This window comes from Anolis carolinensis, chromosome 1 (assembly GCF_035594765.1).
Source record: "Anolis carolinensis isolate JA03-04 chromosome 1, rAnoCar3.1.pri, whole genome shotgun sequence".
NCBI lineage: Eukaryota > Metazoa > Chordata > Lepidosauria > Squamata > Dactyloidae > Anolis > Anolis carolinensis.
This window is the reverse complement of record NC_085841.1, coordinates 217,301,695-217,322,621: the sequence shown is the minus strand read 5'-3', so window position 1 is coordinate 217,322,621 and position 20,927 is coordinate 217,301,695. Positions and strand designations below refer to the sequence as shown.

General features: G+C 38.0%; 1 protein-coding gene across 2 annotated transcripts in view; it reads right to left on the bottom strand.

Annotated features, from left to right (window-relative positions):
* Window positions 1-20,927, bottom strand: part of fap (fibroblast activation protein alpha) — an 82,264-nt gene that overhangs the window by 16,997 nt on the left and 44,340 nt on the right. For both annotated transcript variants that reach the window (XM_062968625.1, XM_062968673.1), the window contains 5 exons: window positions 19,067-19,114; window positions 12,487-12,585; window positions 10,589-10,658; window positions 6,854-7,048; window positions 2,549-2,603 (listed from right to left, as the gene is read on the bottom strand). In XM_062968625.1, the coding sequence (XP_062824695.1) occupies window positions 2,549-2,603; window positions 6,854-7,048; window positions 10,589-10,658; window positions 12,487-12,585; window positions 19,067-19,114 (467 nt within the window). The remainder of the gene's footprint in view (window positions 1-2,548; window positions 2,604-6,853; window positions 7,049-10,588; window positions 10,659-12,486; window positions 12,586-19,066; window positions 19,115-20,927) is intronic.

Sequence of the window (20,927 nt, the reverse complement as noted above, 5' to 3'; positions counted from 1 at the left end):
AAAGCTCATACTTAATATATAGTAGTTTGTTTAAAAAGCACACAGTTCTTTTATGTACAGTAGAGTCTCACTTATCCAACATAAACGGGCCAGCAGAACATTGGATAAGCGAAATGTTGGATAATAAGGCGGGATTAAGGAATAGCCTATTAAACGTCAAATTACATTATGATTTTACAAATTAAGCACCAAAACATCATGGTTTACAAGAAATTGACAGAAAAAGCAGTTTAATACAGGGTAACGTTATGTAGTAATTACTGTATTTACGAATTTAGCACCAAAACATCGCAATGTATTGAAAACATTGACTACAAAAATATTGACTACTAAAAGGCAGACTGCGTTGGATTATACAGAATGTTGGATAAGCGAATGTTGGGTAAGTGAGACTCTACTGTATTTCATTCTGTGCTATAAATGAACACTTTATAAACTGGGAAAGTGAAAAAGTGATATAAAATGTGTCTACAGACTGCTGAAAGTCACTTTAACTGACATATCAGGATAGAGAAAGGTAAAATCTATCAGTTGTTATTTCTAAATGCAATACAATACCCAGGTGGCTATCTCAAGTGGATGTAAGCAGAAAATCATGCATCTGAAATGAAGAAATGTATACAGCACAGGCAAAAGGCAAAATGCCAAAGCTTGGCAGCCTTCAAAATCATTTTAAATTTCACCATGTAACTAGTAGGAGGCTGTGAAAAACAGTTCCTACTCTACCAGGAGATTTAACAAGCTTATCAGTGCAAGTCAGAGCCTGAGTCTGAAAAATTTAACAACCCTTATCCTTAAAAAGAAAACAAATATTCCTTAAGCACTTTTGCTAGCAGCAGCCAAACGTTTGTATGGAAACAACAGCATTAACCATACAACATGAATTGATGTGATTCTGTCTTTACAAGTCAAGGGAGCCGCGGTGGCGCAATGAGTTAAACTCTTGTGCCAACTGAACTGCTGACCTGAAGGTTGGGTTGCTGACCTGAAGATTGCCGGTTTGAATCCACAAGACGGTGTGAGCTCTCATCTGTCAGCTCTAGCTTGCGGAAACATGAGAGAAGCTTCCCAGCAACACATCCGGGCATCTCCTGGGCAACGTCTCTGTAGACGGTCAATTCTCTCACACCTGAAGCCACTTGCAGTATGTTCTCAAGTTACTTCTGACACAATTTTAAAAAGGGATAATCTTTCTTTGGGTACTTTCTTTAGATTATGGTTCCTAAATTTGCCAAGCTAGCGTAACCAATCACCATGTTGGCTGGAGGATTCTGGTAGCTGAAGCCCAAAATAATTGTTTCAAGCTCTGTCTAGATCAGAACTTTCCAAACAATATATTGCAACACACTTGTGTGTCTGCTGGAGTGTGTGTCATGTGAACTTAATGAGAAATGACAACAGTTTTGGAAATGTCTGTCATTATTGTATTTTTAAAAATATAAATGAAAGGTTTGCATGTGATATGTTGTGTCTCCATACATTTTGTTATTACAATGTATGTGTGTGTCCTTATAAAGGCTTGGTTTAACCTCCAGGTTGTTAGTAAAACTGAATTACTGTGTCGTAAATTATGCATGTCTAAAAAGTCACTAACATGAAATGATTGAAAAGCTCTGGCCTAGACTATTAAAACTTAAAGAGTTTTCTTTGCCATTGGCCACAAATCCAAAAATCTCAAGAAATCGAGAAAAAAGGGGGGGAGGTGGTCACTGGGGAAGCTCTCCCATCCAAACTGCCATATCAGTTATAAGAGGCTGCATTGTTTTGTAAGTTTATAATACCTGCTATATGTTCTTGGGACTTAGCAAATCGGGTGTGCACACACCCTTTCCCAGATATTAAGTCTAATAATCCAAATGCCTTACAAATGACATAATTTAATCACATCCTGATGTATCCTCATGGACATAATTATGTCACCTTCGGACAATAGCCAAAGACTTTCTTGTGTTAATGCAAGAAATTATCACAAAAACATTAGACTGATCCCTGAAACAAGCTACATAGAACTCTATTTTAAACATGATCACTTTAAAAATTTCTCCTTCATTGTGTTTCTGGGCAAACTGCTCTTAAGGAATTTCAGGCCAAAGAGGAACGCAGCAAAAACAAAGGGGGAGTGACAGACTAAAGGAAAATTTCCTGGAGAAACAACACCATCAGCTGAAAAGCGAGTGAGAATTAAACTGTTCTTGAGAGATAATCAATCAAAGGCAAAGTAACATTTACAAACAAACCAAAACTGGGCACGATCAAATTGACTGCTGGCTTTTATCCCAGTTAATCTGCAAGCTCTCTAGTTACTCTGATCATCCTGTGGAGCTACTGTTCATCCTACGCCTTTACTTATAGGATCTTGCTATACTGAAGATAGACACAGAAACATCCAATGCAATTCAAACTGAAAGGAAGGCGGATGCTGAAGCAGTGGAAATAGGATTGCCACCAGAAAAGTGATTCAGCTGTTTATGTCGATTCGAAAAAACACATTAGAGTCATGTATAAACATGTGAAAACCTAATGAAATTAAAAAAAAAAACATACATACCCAGCCCCATATGGCTATTCTTTTTTCATCAATGAACCCCATGTCTATAAATTTTCTGTTGGGAATAATAAAAAGTCTCATTAGTACAAATAGACAACAAGCAATAGAAACAAGAAGAGATAAATATTGCTTTTGCCACTCCTGCAATTGTTTTGTGACTGTAGCAAGAATGTAAGTTTAGTATACAAAATGAAATTGGATTAGTCACTATGTAGCTAGTAAATGTAAATAATTAAAATGAAGTTTTGAGACTAAGCAAAGCACAATGCTGCAAGACCAGGGTATGATTATATGTACAACTTAAAGCAAGACTAGTTTCTTTTGCTGGTATTCAATGGAGACTAAAAGCTTCACCCTTTGATTTTTAATTAAAGAAAATCCCTTGCTTTAAACCTGAGATCAAACAAGCCAGGTTCAAACATGGTTTATTATCCTAGTTTTTTTTCATGTCAGGAGTGACTTGAGAAACTGCAAGTCACTTTTGGTGTGAGAGAATTGGCTATCTGCAAGGATGTTGCCCAGGGGATGCTGGGATGTTTGATGTTTTACCATCCTATGGGAGACTTCTCTCATGTCCCCGCATGGGGAGCCAGAGCTGACAGATGGGAGCTCATCCCATTCTCCAGATTCAAACTGCTGACCTTTTGGTCAGCAGTTCAGCCAGCACAAGGGTTTAACCCAATACTCCACTGGAGGGTCCAGCTTGTTCACTATGCATGGTTTCAACAAACCAAGAGTTTTGTAAGTTCTCCATAAGTTATCCTTATGTTATCCTAGCTTTTTTTCATGTCAGGAGTGACTTGAGAAACTGCGTCACTTCTGGTGCGAGAGAATTGGCTGTCTGCAAGGATGTTGCCCAGGGGATGCCGAGATGTTTGATGTTTTACCACCCTGTGGGAGACTTCTCTCATGTCCCCGGACGGGGAGACAGAGCTGACAGATGGGAGCTCACCCCATTCTCTAGATTCAAACTGCTGACCTTTTGGTCAGCAGTTCAGCCAGCACAAGGGTTTAACCCAATGCGCCGCCGGAGGGTCCATGCATGGTTTCAACAAACCAAGAGTTTTGTAAGTTCTCCATAACTGGAAATTCTGTGAAATACGTATTATGCGTGCTTCTTTGGTTAACGGCTCTGAGTCCCTCTGGGAAGAGAAGGCGGGGTATAAATAAAGACTATTATTATATTATTGTATGACACAGCAAACAAGATAGATATGCTGGATTTTGTATCACAAAATCACAAGTCGAACACTTCCCAAGTGTCTAGGACTGTGTGATGTATTTTCGGATGATGATTATTATTAGGTTTATTTTAAGATAAAATACATTGCAAATATATTCTAGGATAAAATAGATACAACAGGGCTTACTGTTTAAAATACAACATGCATTTATTTTAATTTGCAGTTTGATGTAGAAACAAGGTGCTGTAAACTTATCAATGGGTCCACATGAAACTGCCATGGAACAGAATTAGGATAATCGGCCAACCCACCCTGAGTCTGTAGACACTTCAGAGAAATAAAAATGAGCTGATAAGTTTTATGGTTACTATAACGCAAATAGTGCTGTTGTTCAGTTGTTCAAAAAGAAAGGTAAATAAGTGATCACGATAAGAAGGTGAAAATTGTAAAATATCTAATCCATGCCAATCTCATTCTAGGCAACCTCATTCCCGATACAAGGGGGAAATGGAAGAGTCAATAAGCAAGAACAGGATGGGTGAGATAAGAGAGGAGCTGTATAGATATAATGCTATCAAGGTTGTATTTGTGACTCTGTTATTCAGAAACAATTCATTATTTGGAAGTACAGTAACCCCTACTTAACTTTTTAAAAAGTCCCCATATCCCAATTATTATTCATATATGGAGGATCAAACTCATTTCCTCCCTAATGTATAATCTCCTGTACAGATTGTGGCTAAGGCAGAATGCTACAAACAAATTTGCACAGTGTTTTCTGCTACCCTCAACTCCCACAAATCAAACTAAAGACATGAGAGATAAAACATTTAAAGACTAAACAGGATAGAAATATTGAGCCTTCATTTTATACAAAGTAAACACCGTGGGTGAGCATATGATGAAAAGAGTTTGATCCTACAGTAATAATTTGATATAAAAAACATTAGAGGACATACAAAGAAACTGCATAATACAGATTGAAGTCGAATTAAAATGAAAGTAAATGAGAACTAGGAAGACCACATTTTTAAAAGGAAGGAACGAAAGAGAGGGAAGGAAGGGAGGTTGGTGAACTGAAACAGGATTGGGAAAGGAATCTCAACTAGGCAAAATACTTGATGAAATTCTGTATTTTGACTACAAAAAACAACATGTTACAGCACTGAGAGTGCAAGATTCCTGAAACTTGCCCAAGAACATTTTGAGGATTTCATCAAATCCAATTCAATTTATCAAAATGGATTGTTTTGATATTTTCATTATATCAATGAAAACAGCATCCATACTTTTGCATCCTCATGCAAGAGACCAATTCCAATGTATAGCATGATTTCTGTTCCTGGGTTATAAACGTCATTTCCTAATTGGCTCTATCATAAAAACATGGGAAAGGTTTATTAAACTGCAAAACGCTGTTTTTGTGGGACATCCTGCAGGACATTTTGCTATAGTTTTTCAATGAATATCTCATAGAGCAGGGGTCCCCAAACTAAGGCCCGGGGGCCCTCCAAGGTCATTTACCTAGCCCCCGCCCTCAGTTTTATAATATAATATTTTAATATCAGTTTTAATAATATAATCTATTGTATAATATATTGTATAATAATATTGTATAATATTGATCATAATATTATCATGTTATACAATATAATACTAATAATAATACCATATAATAATATTAATTATATTTTATATATTACATATAATATTACAGTATAGTGGTATAGTTCAATATAGTAATATATAATGCTAATATTGTGCTATGCTAATAATATAATATATTGTATGTACATACAGCTGCTCCGAGTCCCCTTCGGGGTGAGAAGGGTGGGATATAAATGTAGTAAATAAATGCAGTAAATAAATAAATAATTTTAGACTTAGGCTCGGCCAAAGTCGGAAGTGACTTGAAGGCACACAACAACAACAACAACAACAATCCTAATTAACTTGACTATTTCATTGGCCAGAAGCAGGCCCACACTTTCCATTGAAATCCTGAAAGGTTTATGTTGGTTAAAATTGTTTTCATTTTTAAATATTGTATTGTTCTTTCATTGTTGTTGTTTTGCACTACAAATAAGACATGTGCAGTGTGCATAGGAATTTGTTCATTTTTTTTCCAAATGATAATTTGGCCCCTCAACAGTCTGAAGGATTGTGGACCGGCCCTCTACATCAAAAGTTTGAGGACCCCTGTCATAGAGTCTCAACCAATTCAACATAGTTTGTGGCAGCCACAAAAACGAAGTTCTGGAGTATAACAACTATTTTCAAAGTAAGTACAGTAGAGTCTCACTTATCCAACATTCGCTTATCCAATGTTCTGGATTATCCAATGCATTTTTGTAGTCAATGTTTTTAATACATCATGATATTTTGGTGCTAAATTCGTAAATACAGTAATTACTACGTAGCATTACTGCATATTGAACTACTTTTTCTGTCAAATTTGTTGTATAACATGATGCTTAATTTGGTGCTTCATTTGTAAAATCATAACCTAATTTGATGTTTAATAGGCTTTCCCTTAATCTCTCCTTATTATCCAACATATTCGCTTATCCAACGTTCTGCCGGCCCGTTTATGTTGGATAAGTGAGACTCTACTGTACTGCACAATTAAACAGGAAATAACACTTTTAAACCAGGAACAGAATATTTTTCAAATTTTATTACATAGTGTAATCTGAAGAATGGAAAACTCACATATGGATCCTGGTTAATGTAACTAAACTTCGAAGTTTGCTTTGCAAACTCCAGTATTACATGATTTGTTCCTTGCATGAGTACTAGATAACTGATCATATTTTTCTAAAGTCATGAAGAAAGATAGGATTACTTGTTTTACTGAACTTGTAATATTTATTGGGCAACAACAGTAAATATTGTCCCTGTAGAGACCACAAAAGCACCATGGCCTTACAGAAGTTCTAGACCAGTGGTTCTCAACCTGTGGGTCTTCAGGTGTTTTGGCCTACAACTCCCAGAAATCCCAGCCAGTTTACCAACTGTTAGGATTTCTGGGAGTTGAAGGCCAAAACATCTGGGGATCCACAGGCTGAGAATCACTGTTCTAGAATGTATGCCACAGAACTGTCCTTCTAGTCTTTCTTACCTTACAGCTGAGATCTGATCCTCAACTTCATAAACCCCAAGTTTCCGATAGACTGCATGCATCATTTTATCTCCTTGAAAAGCTGTTCCCCTGCCATCTACAAGAGCTACCACAATCTCTTCTTTGCTTGCAAGGTAGGTTAGCCAGGTAACACCAAAGGTGTGTTTCACATTTTGACTGCAAGGTCCTGCATACCTACAGCAAAGAATCACGGCATTTTAGTTTCGGCATTGTGGGTGACAAAGAACATTCTCTAAACAGCAAAAATGGGCAAATGTTTAATAAATGCAGCTTGTTTCACGTGTTTTTAGGCCCTAAAACCAGAATGAGAAACCACTGGATTTCCATGTCATAACTGTTAAGAGTGCATCAGGGAAATCCCTGAGCGAATCAAACATGTATTTGATTTTTCAAGTTTGTTTTTAAAGTCTACTAAAAATTTATAGGTTTGGATTCTTACATCATGGAATGTAAATCTTCCTTTATTTTTTCCCAAGAATGAAAAATATCATAACTTTTTTCCCCTTTGGACAAACTTTTGTGCATTTTTATGATGATTTTGACTCAAAGTATTGTAATGGTTTGAGAAAATGTAATGTCTGTGAAAAACACTGTGTTGTGCAAAACTCCTTTTCTGATAGGGAATATCCTGGTTGGCAACGTGTTCGGTAAGTATGATGTAATAAATCTTGCTTATTCCATTTCAGTTATTCTTATGGTTGTTTTGCATACAATGATAGAAGATTCCCCCAAAACTTTTTTTCCAGCAGCACAGCCATTTCCTTGTTGCTGGAGAGTGTCCTCCTGCAGGAAGAGAGATGGATATGTCTCTGCTGATCCCATGAACTCTCCCCAATAGAAAGTGCTATGACAGGGATAAGTTTCCTGATGTGCCTTACTAATGCTCAAACACAGATAGTCAATATCTAAGTTTAGAGGTCATACACAGAGAGTTATTGAATCAAAGCCTTAGGACCTAATCACATTGAGGCCAATAAGCTGGATGATAGCAGGAGGATTCACCATGGATCGTAGCAAATCCAATGTGAGGCATGGGGAACTCGTCATCCCGCACCTCATCCCATGGGGAAGCGTTGCTGCCTTGCTCTCTATGGAACACAGGAAGCCTCCTGTGTTCCTTGTGCTGCCTCTTACAACAGTTTAGTCTCACTTCAGGCATGAAGCCCTGCCGCAAGTAATTCTACATCGTGTAATGTGTTCCAGTGGGCTCCATACCTGAAGTGAGGTCGAACTGCCATAGGTCAGGCAGCTTTGCCTGTCCAATGAGGTCATAAATCCACAATCCCAGTGCCAGTAAGTCAGTGTCCACGTTCTGAGGTCAAATAAGCCAGTAAGTAATAGTATAACTAACTGCAAGAGAGATTCCAAAGTATTTAAGTCCAGTTCTGGTCCAGGGTTCATGATAACACTATCCAGCAAGACGTTGCCTCCAGCAACAAGACTGCAAATTCAAGCGTCTTTTATGCTAAGGCCATAGGTCAGTGATGGCCAACCTATGACATGCGTGTCAGCACTGACACACGTAGCCATTTTTGCTGACACGCTGCCGCATGCAGATTGATTGGATGACTATGTCTTTTGTGGCCAAATTTGGTGTGATTTGGTCCAGTGGTTTTGTTGTTTACTCCATGGGAATTATGCACATTACATTCTATTATTATTCTATTATTGTTGTAGTTTATTATCATATTATTACTATTATATTATTATTATATTATTCATTACTCATGACTACATTTAAACTAGAATAGAGAGAAATCAGCGTGGAAACTGCAAGAGAAATCAGCGTGGAAACTGCGCCGCCCTGAGTCCCTTCGGGTGAGAAGGGTGGGATATAAATGTTGTAAATAAATAAATAAATAAAATTGTAAATAAGAGGTACCATAGATTGTTGTACATGGAAATAATGGTAGTAAATAGTTTTTGATTTATCAAATACAGTTATATATTACAATTATATATTTTTGTTATTTAAACTATATATATTGTGAAATTATGGGGTTTTTTTCTCAAAGTGACACACCACCCAAGTCATGCTAGGTTTTTTTGGTGAATTTTGACACACCAAGCGCAAAAGGTTGCCCATCACTGCCATAGGTGTTACTTGTGGATAGCCTATTTCTCAGCTAACCTAGCAGACCTGCATAACTGGACTTGCTCTCTGCAAAACTTCACATGAGAAGGAGCAGTTAACCCTTCAGCAGCTTGCCCTAAAGTGCTGGTTTCTCTGCTTGCTCCTCCAGCTGGCTACTGCTAAAGGTTCTCCTTCTGCAGCTACTATACTCTGCTGTGCAGGCTGCTGAAAAATGTTTTTCTGCAGCTCCAACCACTCATCCTCTCTGTCAGAGCTGACCATGACAGCAAGCTGCACTACTGAACAGGTATGTTTTGAGAAGATAACAATAGGGCCAATAGTTACAAAAGTATACCTATGTCTTTTTAACTACATCTCTCAATGCAACCCCCACCCCCCAAAAAACTTCACAACATTTTCATCAAAAACATACACCAAAAATGTAAATGAAATTGTTTGAGGATTTTCCCTACAGGATGTTTTGACATGTTAAGATACTTATTCTCACTAAGGGTGAGAAAACGTAAATATTCTCTTCATCTCAATGATATACCCACACCCACATGTATGCACCAAATTTCTGAACAGCTCCATTGAACAAAGTGTAGCTTGTTTCCAAGGAAACAGGCACAAGATTATACATACTGTCCAGCGAAAGTGTTGCGTTTTCCACTTCATGATAAGAGTTTATGCTTTTTGTCTTTTATCTGAAGGTTCTTCCAAGGTGCATCGACACTGTACAATTTATGCAGTTTGACACCACTTTGACTGCCACGGATCAATGCTATGGCATTATGGGAGTTGTAGTATGGGGGGTTTTTTTCGTGTCAGGAGCAACCAGAGTTGCTTCTGGAGTGAGAGAATTGGCCGTCTGCAAGGACGTTGCCCAGGGGACGCCCGGATGTTTTGATGTTTTACCATCCTTGTGGGAGGTTTCTCTCATGTCCCCGCATGGAGCTGGAGCTGATAGAAGGAGCTCATCCGCGCTCTCCCTGGGTGGGATTTGAACCTGGCAGCCTTCAGGTCAGCAACCCAACCTTCAAGTCATGAGGCTTTTATCCCCTAGGCCACCGGAGGCTCCATTTGTAGTTTGGTTAGGCACCAACACTATTTGGTGTTGTAGTTTGGTTAGGCACCAACACTATTTGGTAGAAAAGGGTAAGGATTTTGGAAAACAACAACTCCCATGATTCCATTGCCTTGGGCCATGGCAGTTATAGTAGTTTCAAACCACATTCATTCTACAATGTAGATGCACCCCTAGCAACATCTACAACCAGAACGTCCAAATTTGAAGTTGTGAGTGTCTCTTCAAGTTCAGAATATAGCACCCAAAACAGAGAAAAGTTAAAACAAGGTTATACTTAGCTCTAACTATATTGACTACATAATAATCTAATTCTAACCAAGGTTAAATGTATACCCATAATGACTGGAGTTTCCAGATTATAAATGCAAATACTTTGTTGACGAGTGTTGTTTTCTACTGGAGACATAGCTCACTTCCTCCTGTACACTCCACATTTCTTCCTATGTCCCATTCTATTTTCTAGACAATGTAACTAACTTCTACTGCTACTACACAGCCACTGAAGCATTTGACAATGTAAACTTTAAAAACTAAAGAAAAGTTTACATACACCTGTATGAGAAGAGGATACTTCTTGGATTTATCAAATCGTGGAGGCAAAAGCATCTTGTACCATAAAGCTAAAAAAAAAGAGAGAGATAGAGAATGAAATTACATTTGGTAGCATTCTCCCATTGATGGAATAGCAGGATGAGATGGGATGAACTCACTCCTTTTGCTGTTTACGCTCAAAATCTGTTCGGGAGGATGCAAGGATCTCTCCATACACCCAACAGGACTGAGGAAGGCAAAGAGTTTCAGGAGGAAGAAGAAAAAAAGTCCAACTGTATGGCTGGAAGTCCACACATATAACATTGGATTTACCCCTAAATGAAGTAATAGATACCAGAAATGAGAGCATCATATTACTAGAATTGGCTTGTGAAAGAGAATGCAGGTGGCTGAATGTCACACTCGCATAATTCATGAGCTAAGAGTTTGTAGTTTGGCAAGGCACCAGCACTCTTTGGCAAAGAAGACAAAAGATCTTGTAAAACTACAATAAAGATTGCATTGCATCGAGCCATGGCGGCTAAGTGGTGTCAAGCTGTATTAGTTCTACAGTGTAGATGCACCCTGAGGAGTTATTCCAGTCTCATTATAATTTATTTTTTTCTGTCCCTTTGCTCTCTTTGCAATGTTTTTCCAGAGTTAGATCAACAAATAGTCTACATCGCAGTCCAACAATTGTAGGCATATGAAGGGTTTGCCCTTGCCTTCGCCAAATGACTATTTTATTTGGCAATTGTCCATTTGACCCTAAAATCATTAGCATAACAACAAAAGATAATCTTAAAATGCCAAAACAAAAATTGAATAATTTTGAAATGTTGCTAAAACTATGCTTTATGTACAGTGACTCTTTCATATTAGAGTAGAATCTCACTTATCCAACCTTTGCTTATCCAAGGTTCTGGGTTATCCAATGCAGTCTGCCTCCCGCCCGGATCCACAGCTGTTTCTCTAGGCAGCAAGGACTGAACTTTTTACAGATTATACTTCCAACAATGTTGTTACTGTAAGTTCATTTTATGCAATTCTAACTTCAATTGTAGTCATTTTTTTAGTAGTCAATGTTTTTATAGTCCATGTTTCCATAGATTGCGATGTTTTCACGCTAAATACATAAATACAGTAATTACTACATAATGTTATCATTTATTGAACTACTTTTTCTGACGATTTGTTGTAAAACATGATGTATTGGTGCTTAATTTGTAAAATCATAAGGAAATTTGACGTTGAATAGGCTTTTCCTTAATCCCTCCTTATTATCCAACATTTTCACTTATCCAACGTTCTGCTGGCCTGTTTATGTTGGATAAATGCGACTCTACTGTATTACAATCCTGCAGAAAGACAGCCATTTTTTCAGGTGGTTATTTACCATATAGCATACTTTTTGAACTACTTAGATCACACACATCCTTTTTTGCTCACAACCTAAAAGGATGTAGTGGTGTAAGACAATTACCTTCAAAGGGTTCTGGCTCAGGAGGGAAATCAGGCAGAAAACTCAGTCTCGTGAGAGATGCAAAAAGCAACGTTTATTTTCACCACAGCTGTGAGAAGGCAGAACAGCCATATACCGCAAAAAGTTTGTACTTGCAAATGGCTGCCACAACATGTGCGTAGCAAACAAAGAATATATACTTTTGGCTTATCTAAAATTGACCAATGGCTGAGGGTCTTCCTCACCTTCCACACCTTTTTGGCATAAGTGATACCAATGACCTAACTTGTTTACTCTGAACTTTGTTCTCTCTTTAGAACTTCCTGGAGAAAGGTACCAGCTCACAGGAAGAGAGGGGCATATGCAGAGGCAAGCTACACAGGCAAAAGTTTACTATTTTCTGGCTTATGGTCTCTTCAGTGGCAGTAGGGAAATTTACACTTTACTGTACTTACTAATACCATCAACTTCAAACTTGTCAATTTCCACTGTAGGCATCCTGATTTTTTGCAGTGCAGTGTCCAGATCCCTGTTGTCTTCCAAAACTTTGATCTCTGTATTTTGAAAATACATACATATATTCTAGATTAGAAGTCTCTCAGTGATTCTTATCAGTTGCCATCTGATAATTACATGGTGGACCACAGAGGAAGGAAAAAATGACAACACTATACAAAACCAAAGAGCTGTGTGGTTTTTAACAGTAACAGGGTGTTCTTGTCAGTGAAAGGAAAGATAAGAAATTATTTTCTTGGTTAAACCTCCTTGGAATTATGATAAGAGTTCATTGCTAAGTTGGAATATAACTTGTTGACTATTTATTTATTTATTTGAAACCTCTGTGTGATGTGTAGAAGACTACAGAGAGAGGAGAGGACATTCAAAGACATCCTCAAATTTGGTTCTGTGAGGGTTTAGCACTTAACCCACCACTTTTCCACCAGATTGTGAGGCTTTGCCTCAACCTCATCATGTGAAGACTTCCACACAGCTCCCTATTTCCATCAACGGTGAGGGCATTCCCTTGTCTCCATACATGCCGTCACTGCAAATACCGCTTCCTGCCCTACTGCTGTGGCCATTCACTATGGGAGCCTGCTAGACAGGGCTGTCTTAACAGCATTAGAGGCCCCTGGACAACAGTGCCAAATGCGCCCTGCTTTGTGTAGGGCAGTAGTTATCAACCTGTGGATCCCCAGATGTTTTGGCCCTCAATTCCCAGAAATCCTAACAGCTGGTAAACTGGCTGGGATTTCTGAAGTTGTAGGCCAAAACACCTGGGGACCAACTGGTCGAGAACCACGGGCATAGGGCATGACGCACCCCACTCCTTCTTTTTATGTCCCCCCTCATATCTAGGAAAGAGAAGGAGGAGGGAGAGGAAGATGTGAAAAAAACAAAAATGAAAGCAGTGTATGTCTTTATTGTAGGCAAGTTTCTCACCTGAATGCAGACACGCCAACTCTCTGCTACAAGTACTAATTTTTCTCCTTTCTATCAAATTAACGGGAGATTTGAATGATGAGATAGATTATTGAAACGGTAATGTTAAATGTAGGTTGTTGTGAATTTTCCGGGCTGTATGTTCCAGAAGCATTCTCTAGTGATGTTTCGCTCACATCTATGGCAGGCAGCCTCAGAGGTTGTGAGGTCTGTTGGAAACTAGGGAAGTGGGGTTTATATGTCTGTGCAGGGCTGTAGCCAGAAAAAAATTTCAGGGAGGGGGTTTTGAAAATTTCGGGGGCGGGGTTGAACCCCTACCCCCCCCCCCCCCACAACCCCGCTACAGACCTGTCAATATCTGCTTGAGATAGTGCCTGGAGGGAATCTTAATTTTTTTGAATCTCATAGCTTAGCATGGGGATTTGGTTAACCAGTTAAAATTCATGAATAAACCAGGTTTTTTTTTTAATCTGAAAAATTTCGAGGGGGGGGTTGAACCCCTAACACCCCCCCCCCCAAGCAACAGGCCTGTGTCTGTGGAAGGTCCAGGGTGGGAGAAAGAACTTTTGTCTGTTGGAGGCAAGTGTGAATGTTGCAATTGGCTACCTCGATTAGCATTGAATAGCCTTGAAGCCTTTCAGCTTCAAAGCCTGGCTGTTTCCTGCCTGGGGGAATCCTTTGTTGGGAAGTGTTAGCTGGCATATTATTTGAGAACACAGAAATGCAGGACCACTCAAACAACCACCATGTCAGACTACACAGAGAAGCCAATGAACTCCACAAGCATGTGGACAATTTTAACAGAAAGGAGGAAGCCATGAAAATGAACAAGATCTGACTACCAATATTAAAAAAAACTCCAAAATCAGGACAGTAAATAAAGAACAACACTCACAAAACTGGGGAATTCCAGGCATGAAATAATTAGGGCCAGCTAACATCTCCCAACAAAACTCACAGCAACCCAGTAGTATTAAGTTTTGATCTGTACATAACTTAGCATGGAGCCCATATATGCGTTGGGCCCCAGACAACCGATTGCCCATGCATTAATATAGCACTTCTGATAGATGCTGTCAAAGTACCTGCGTGATAATATGCAAGTTCTATACCCACCCTCTTTAATTACTACTGCCACCAGACACACAGTGTCTGAATTCCAGCTTTCCAATATACAACATTCCCAAAGGGGAAAAGCACATAAGTACCAAAAACCCCCACATTTTTATTAACAAAAGATGAACATAAGAGATTAATCATAGGCAGGCTACATTTAGCATCTTGAAATCTTTCAAAAATGTATGCTAGTTTTATAGGAATTCGGCGTTCTAAATCCAAAAATGACCTCAGATTTGCTATGTCACATACATTTTTTTCACAACTTGATTTGCTAGTTTTATTTTGTAATATATGACTAATCAGTCGGCTGCTGTTAACCTTATTAAACTTGTACACCTATGCAGAAAAAGGGTCTTTGGACCATAATAAAATGTTGTTGTTGACTGAGTAAGATTTCTTCAGTAAGTAAATCGCAAAGCTTTTCTAATAGACTTTCATTATCTTTTAGTTTGCTGGTATGAAATGTATTTATTTATTTCCAGCATTTATACCTCGCTCTTCTCAAGCGAGAGGACTCAGGGCGGCTTACAACAACTGGCAAAATTTAATGCCTAATGTTGAAACACAACAATATCTTCATAAGCATTAAAGAAGTCACACAGGAACCTCGACGTCTGCATTTAATTAAAACTGACTAACAATTGAATTGATAAAAAAAAAACTGAAATTGTTTTTTTAAAAAAAAGCATGACAAATTCCATACCGTAGGAAAATGTCCTTTGGGAGGCACAGAATTCTTATTTGGAGGGAGCATTGTTGATTTCCCTACAATGTACAATTGCTGAACCTTAAGAAGAACCACATATTCCAAACAGAAACAGCAATGCACATATTAAAGCACTTATGTCTAAGCAGGAGCTTAAAACTGTTTCTGTTTTTTTAAAACATGTTTCATTTAGGGAAACCACTTCCTGGTGATGAAATAGCAAAAGGATTTCAAGGATAGTGATCAACAGGAAATGCCTGCAATCTTCCAAAAGAATATGTTCTTATGAAAAATGAATTGACTTAGTTTTTAGAGGGCCATATTAGACAGGATCCGGTCTAAATGCAAATAAATATATCATTCTCACCTCCTATCTATGCTCTTCAAAAAGGCTAAATCAAATAAGTAAGTAACAGAGATAAAATATTGGATCTTTTTTCCCTCTTGAAGCATAAACAACCAACTATCTTGCAGGATCATATGGATTAAAGAATGGTTTATGGCAGGGGTCCTCAAACTTTTTAGGCCGAGGGCCGGTCCACAATCCTTCAGACTGTTGAGGGGCCGGATTATCATTTGAAAAAAAAAATACAAACAAATTCCGATGCACACTGCACATGTCTTATTTGTAGTGCAAAAACAACAACAAGAAGAAGAACAATGAAAGAACAATACATTATTTAAAAATAAAAACAATTTTAACCAACATACATTTATCAGGATTTCAATGGGAAGTGTGGTCCTGCTTCTGGCCAATGAGATAGTCAAGTTAATTAGGATTGTTGTTGTTGTTGTTGTTGTTGTGTGCCTTCAAGTCATTTCAGACTTTGGGCGAGCCTAAGTCTAAAATTTATTTATTTATTATTTATTTATTTACTGCATTTATTTACTACATTTGTATCACACCCTTCTCACCCCAAAGGGGACTCAGAGTGGCTTAAAAATTATATGTACATACAATATATTATATTATTAGCATAGCACAATATTAGCATTATATATTACTATATTGAACTATACCACTATACTGTAATATTATTAGTAATATTATTAGTAATATAGAATATATAATTGATATTATTATATGGTATTATTATTAGTGTTATATTGTATTACATTATAATATTATCAATATTATATGTATATACAATATATTATATTATAAAACCGAGGGTGGGGGCCAGGTAAATGACCTCGGAGGGCCGCATCCGGCCCCCGGGCCTTAGTTTGGGGACCCCTGGTTTATGGCATAAACTCTCAGGCTGTAATCAGTTTGCTTCATCAGCTGCAGGAATGACCATGCATAGAGACTATTTCAACAATTAATAATAATAATAATAATAATAATAATAATAATAATAAACTTTATTTCTATCCCACACTATCTCCCCTTGGAGACTTAGGGTGGTTCACAACAAAACAATAGCAAACATCCAATGCCATAAAGTGAAATCAGAAGCAAAAACAACCATAAGTCAAATAAACTTATTAAGCATCAACATCAAGCAATAATGAAACATTACAACAAATAAGCATCACATAAATAAAATTAAGTCACAACAAATAAACATTTAGAGACAAGACTAAACATTGGGACTAATAAAAATTAAACATAGAATTTAAAAGCCAGAGTAATGAGGCATTTCCATTTCAAAATAAATCAATTCTGATGCCAATTCAGAAATAATATTGTATAGAATTGGTACCATATGAGGAACTAACCCAGGGAGTGAACCAAATCATATCTTTCACTTGCAAGTTGCCTTCTCGACATGAGTTATCCTTGCCAGCATTGGGAGGAGCAGACACTGGATGTCCAACAATGTAACAACATAAAAGGCTACCTATTTCCCACTCCTGTTCTAGGTCTTTTTGTCATAAATAAATATGATGTATGATTAGAATGGAATTGTATGAAAGATGTAATTGGGCTGAAGACACAATTCTAAAATAATGAGGCTTGGAAAACAACTACACTTAGGGACTGTAATTAAAAGTTGCTGATGAGAACTGTGACAAATGATTAACTGATGAAATTGCTGACTTAAATATAAATCTATATATAAATATCCCCGAAGGGACTCTGGGCAGCTAACAAAATACAGTAAAGTGCTGCATATAGACAATACATAAATCTAAAACGATAAGACTATAAAATTATAATCACGCACATACATAAATACAATGTGAAACTTGATGAATTTTTGGTGACAAACAACATGTTTACATAATCAGAGACAATGGCTCTTTAAGTTAAGTAAATTCTTACAAGGTTCCTTACATTAAGAAGTCAACATAAGGCTCCTTAAGTTTACCAACACTTATTAGGAAGAGTCAACATCTGTCCAGGAACTGATTTGGAATCAACATGTTTCAGGCTGGAAAAGTATTTATTTACAACTTTGGAACAACATCAGCAGAAATATTGCTATATAAGAGACCTTCCAATATTCCAAAAGTATGACAGACAGCTGTCATGCTTTATTGAAAGCAATGGTGTACCTTGGAGTGTCAGATCTGCTATGGGAAAACAGGATTCTGGACACTTGCCTCGTTTTCTCAAGGAAAGAGAAAGGAGTGCGATTTTGGAGTCATTATATGTTTTCAGGGAGTCAGTTTCTGCTGTACAGAAAACAGGGATCTGATCCTTGGCATTGTTCTTAGGGAAAGGGGATTCACTTGCTGTTTTAGAAGTTTTGGAACTGTGTGTTGGCAGATTTGCAAGGAAGCAGTCTGGTCTAAATGTAGCTCCAACCCCAAATCAGAACAGTTGAAAGTTATATACCATATATACTCATGTATCGATCTCAAGTATAAATCCAGGACAAACTTCATGGCCCAAATTATGGATTTTGATGGGACTCATGGATAGGTCGAAGATCATTTTGCAGAGAGAGGAAAGCACTCAGGGGAAAAGAAATCTCTGGCTGGTACCATCATTTCTTTGCCCAGGTATTCAAAAAGGCTAGAAGTATGCCAAGTCAGGGAATGCAGGGGGATCAGTTCTCCTGAGATGGACTAAGCTCTTGCCCGTTGCCACTCCACTAAGAGGACGGGGTGGTTCCTTTTTCGTTAAGAGTCAATGAAATTTGAGCCAATTTTTAATAAAATAATTTTGAGATCAAACGTATCTTTCTTGTTCAGAAGTCTGATCCTCTACACATGTGTGATTGTATGTGCCTTCAATTCATTTCTTGATTTATAACAACCTCATGAATTTTACAGAGTTTTCTTAGCTAAGGAATACTTAAATGTGGTTTTGCAACTTTCTTCCTCTAGACTGTAACCTGCAACTTCCTCTGAAATGTAACTCATCCAAGTATTGACAAGAGCAGTACTTAGCTTCCAGGATTTGAGACAATCTGGTGGCATATCTATAACCTTTGACCTGAATGTAAACTTCACTGAATGCAAAAGATCTAAGTTCTGGGTTGTTGTATGTCTTTCGGGCTGTGTGGCCATGTTCCAGAAGTATTCTCTCCTGACGTTTCACCCACATCTATGGCAGGCATCCTCAGAGGTTGTGAGGTATGGATGACAACCTCTGAGGATGCCTGCCATAGATGTGGGCAAAACGTCAGGAGAGAATACTTCTGGAACATGGCCACACAGCCCGAAAGACATACAACAACCCTGTGATCCCGGCCATGAAAGCCTTCGACAACACATCGATCTAAGTTCTATTCACTTGAACGTCATTTCCATTCCTGGAGGCATTGAGCTTTACAGCCTTTAAAAAGATAAAGAAATATACATAGTAAAAATACCTCTGTCATATCGGTTTTCATAAATAGTAGAAATAGGCATCCCTGGGCCTGGAAGACAAAATAAACAGAGAAAACAAAAACAAAGTAATTTATAAGGTAAGCATACAATTCTTACTGAATAGAATTTGAATTTGGTTGATTAGATTACTTTCCCTAGATCTAGATGTTAAGATAAAACACATCCTGCATAATTCACAGTATTTAGTTGCAATGAAGAGGCACCTGCAACACACAGTACTCAGAACTTCACAACCTATAATTCTTGAGTTCTCTAAGAAATGGAAGGTTAAAAGATTAAAAAAAACCTTTGAAATGTTGGCTATGCTTTCCCTTAGTAAGCTTTCAGGATTAAACAAAATGTGATGATACTTGAATTTGCCTTTTTTAAAAAAGAAAAAGTAGCAGCTACAGTATAGGCTCAGAAATTGGAATAGAAAAAGTTATTATTTACAGCTTGTTAAAGCGCAGCGTGTTAAAGTGCTGAGCTGCTGAACTTGCTGACCGAAAGGTCACAGGTTCGAATCCGGGGAGCAGAATGAGTGCCTGCTGTTCTGCCAATCTAGCAGTTCGAAAACATGCAAATGTGAGTAAATCAATAGGTACCGCTCCGGCGGAAAGGTAACGGCGCTCCATGAAGCCATGCCGGCCACATGACCTTGGGGGTGTCTATGGACAAAGCCGGCTCTTCGACTTAAAAATGGAGATAAGCATCAACCCCCAAAGTCGGACATGACTGGACTTAATGTCAGAGGAAACCTTTACTTTTTACATATAGACAAGTTCTTGCCCTTATTTTATTTTTTCCATTCAAGAGGACGGCTCCATCAACATAGGTGCAACCTTTTCTTTTGGGGGAAAGGTACATTTTCAAAATGACTTTACCAATAAAAAGGACTATGTTTTCTCTCTCAGGGTCTGATGCTACTGTATCCAAAGCTACCGTTTTGATTTTTTTGGTGGGGAAATTCACATCAATCACAACTATAGCCAGTCCTCCACATTCACTAGGGTTAGGAGTACAGGGCCCTTATCAAAGTTTAAAAAAAAGCAAATAAAGAAATTGTTTACCTGAGAGAACACCTCTCTGGGATTTTCTAGGTCTTCCAGCATGACTGCACAGTCAACTTCCACTGGAAGCTGATCACAGAATCGCATTGGAAGACCTAGAGATTTCTAGAGAAGTGTTCTCCCTAGAAGTCTCTAGGTCTTCAAGCATGACTGGGTTGGGCATAAAGTCATACTGGAGGGAGAACATTTTATTCAAATACTCTAATAATCAAATCCACAAAAGTCAAAACCACAAACATGGAGGGATGACCGTACACAATTCACATCACACCATATCAATTTTGTTTGGCTGTCACGTGATTAATTCACTTACTTTCTCAAACAAAGCAATGCTTATTATTTGTTCACAATAATAAATTTCCATTCCTTATTTTTTCCCCTTGTTTTCATTCCTTTCTCATTTTAAATTGCAGGCACATTGGAGGAAGGGAAGAGGAAAGGCTGTTTTGATTTTAACTCTGTAATTATTATGTCAGTTGCTGATGGTGTTAATTAATGACACAATACATAGTAATATTGACTGAATATAGTTGTCCATGTGGGTGTGTAATGCAAAGGACTCTGAAGGGATGGATATGCCAGGATATGCTTTAGAAACCAAGAAATGTTCACCTTTACATATCATAGTGTGATCATTACTCTCATAGATGAAGTGAAGCCCAGGTAAGGGTTACATAACCCGCGCCTAGAATTAAGCACGCACAACAGGGTCTTGAGAAGTTGTCGTATTTCATTTCTCAAGGTGAACAGTTTCCTAGGTGATAACATCTTTGACCAGGATGATTGAAAGGTA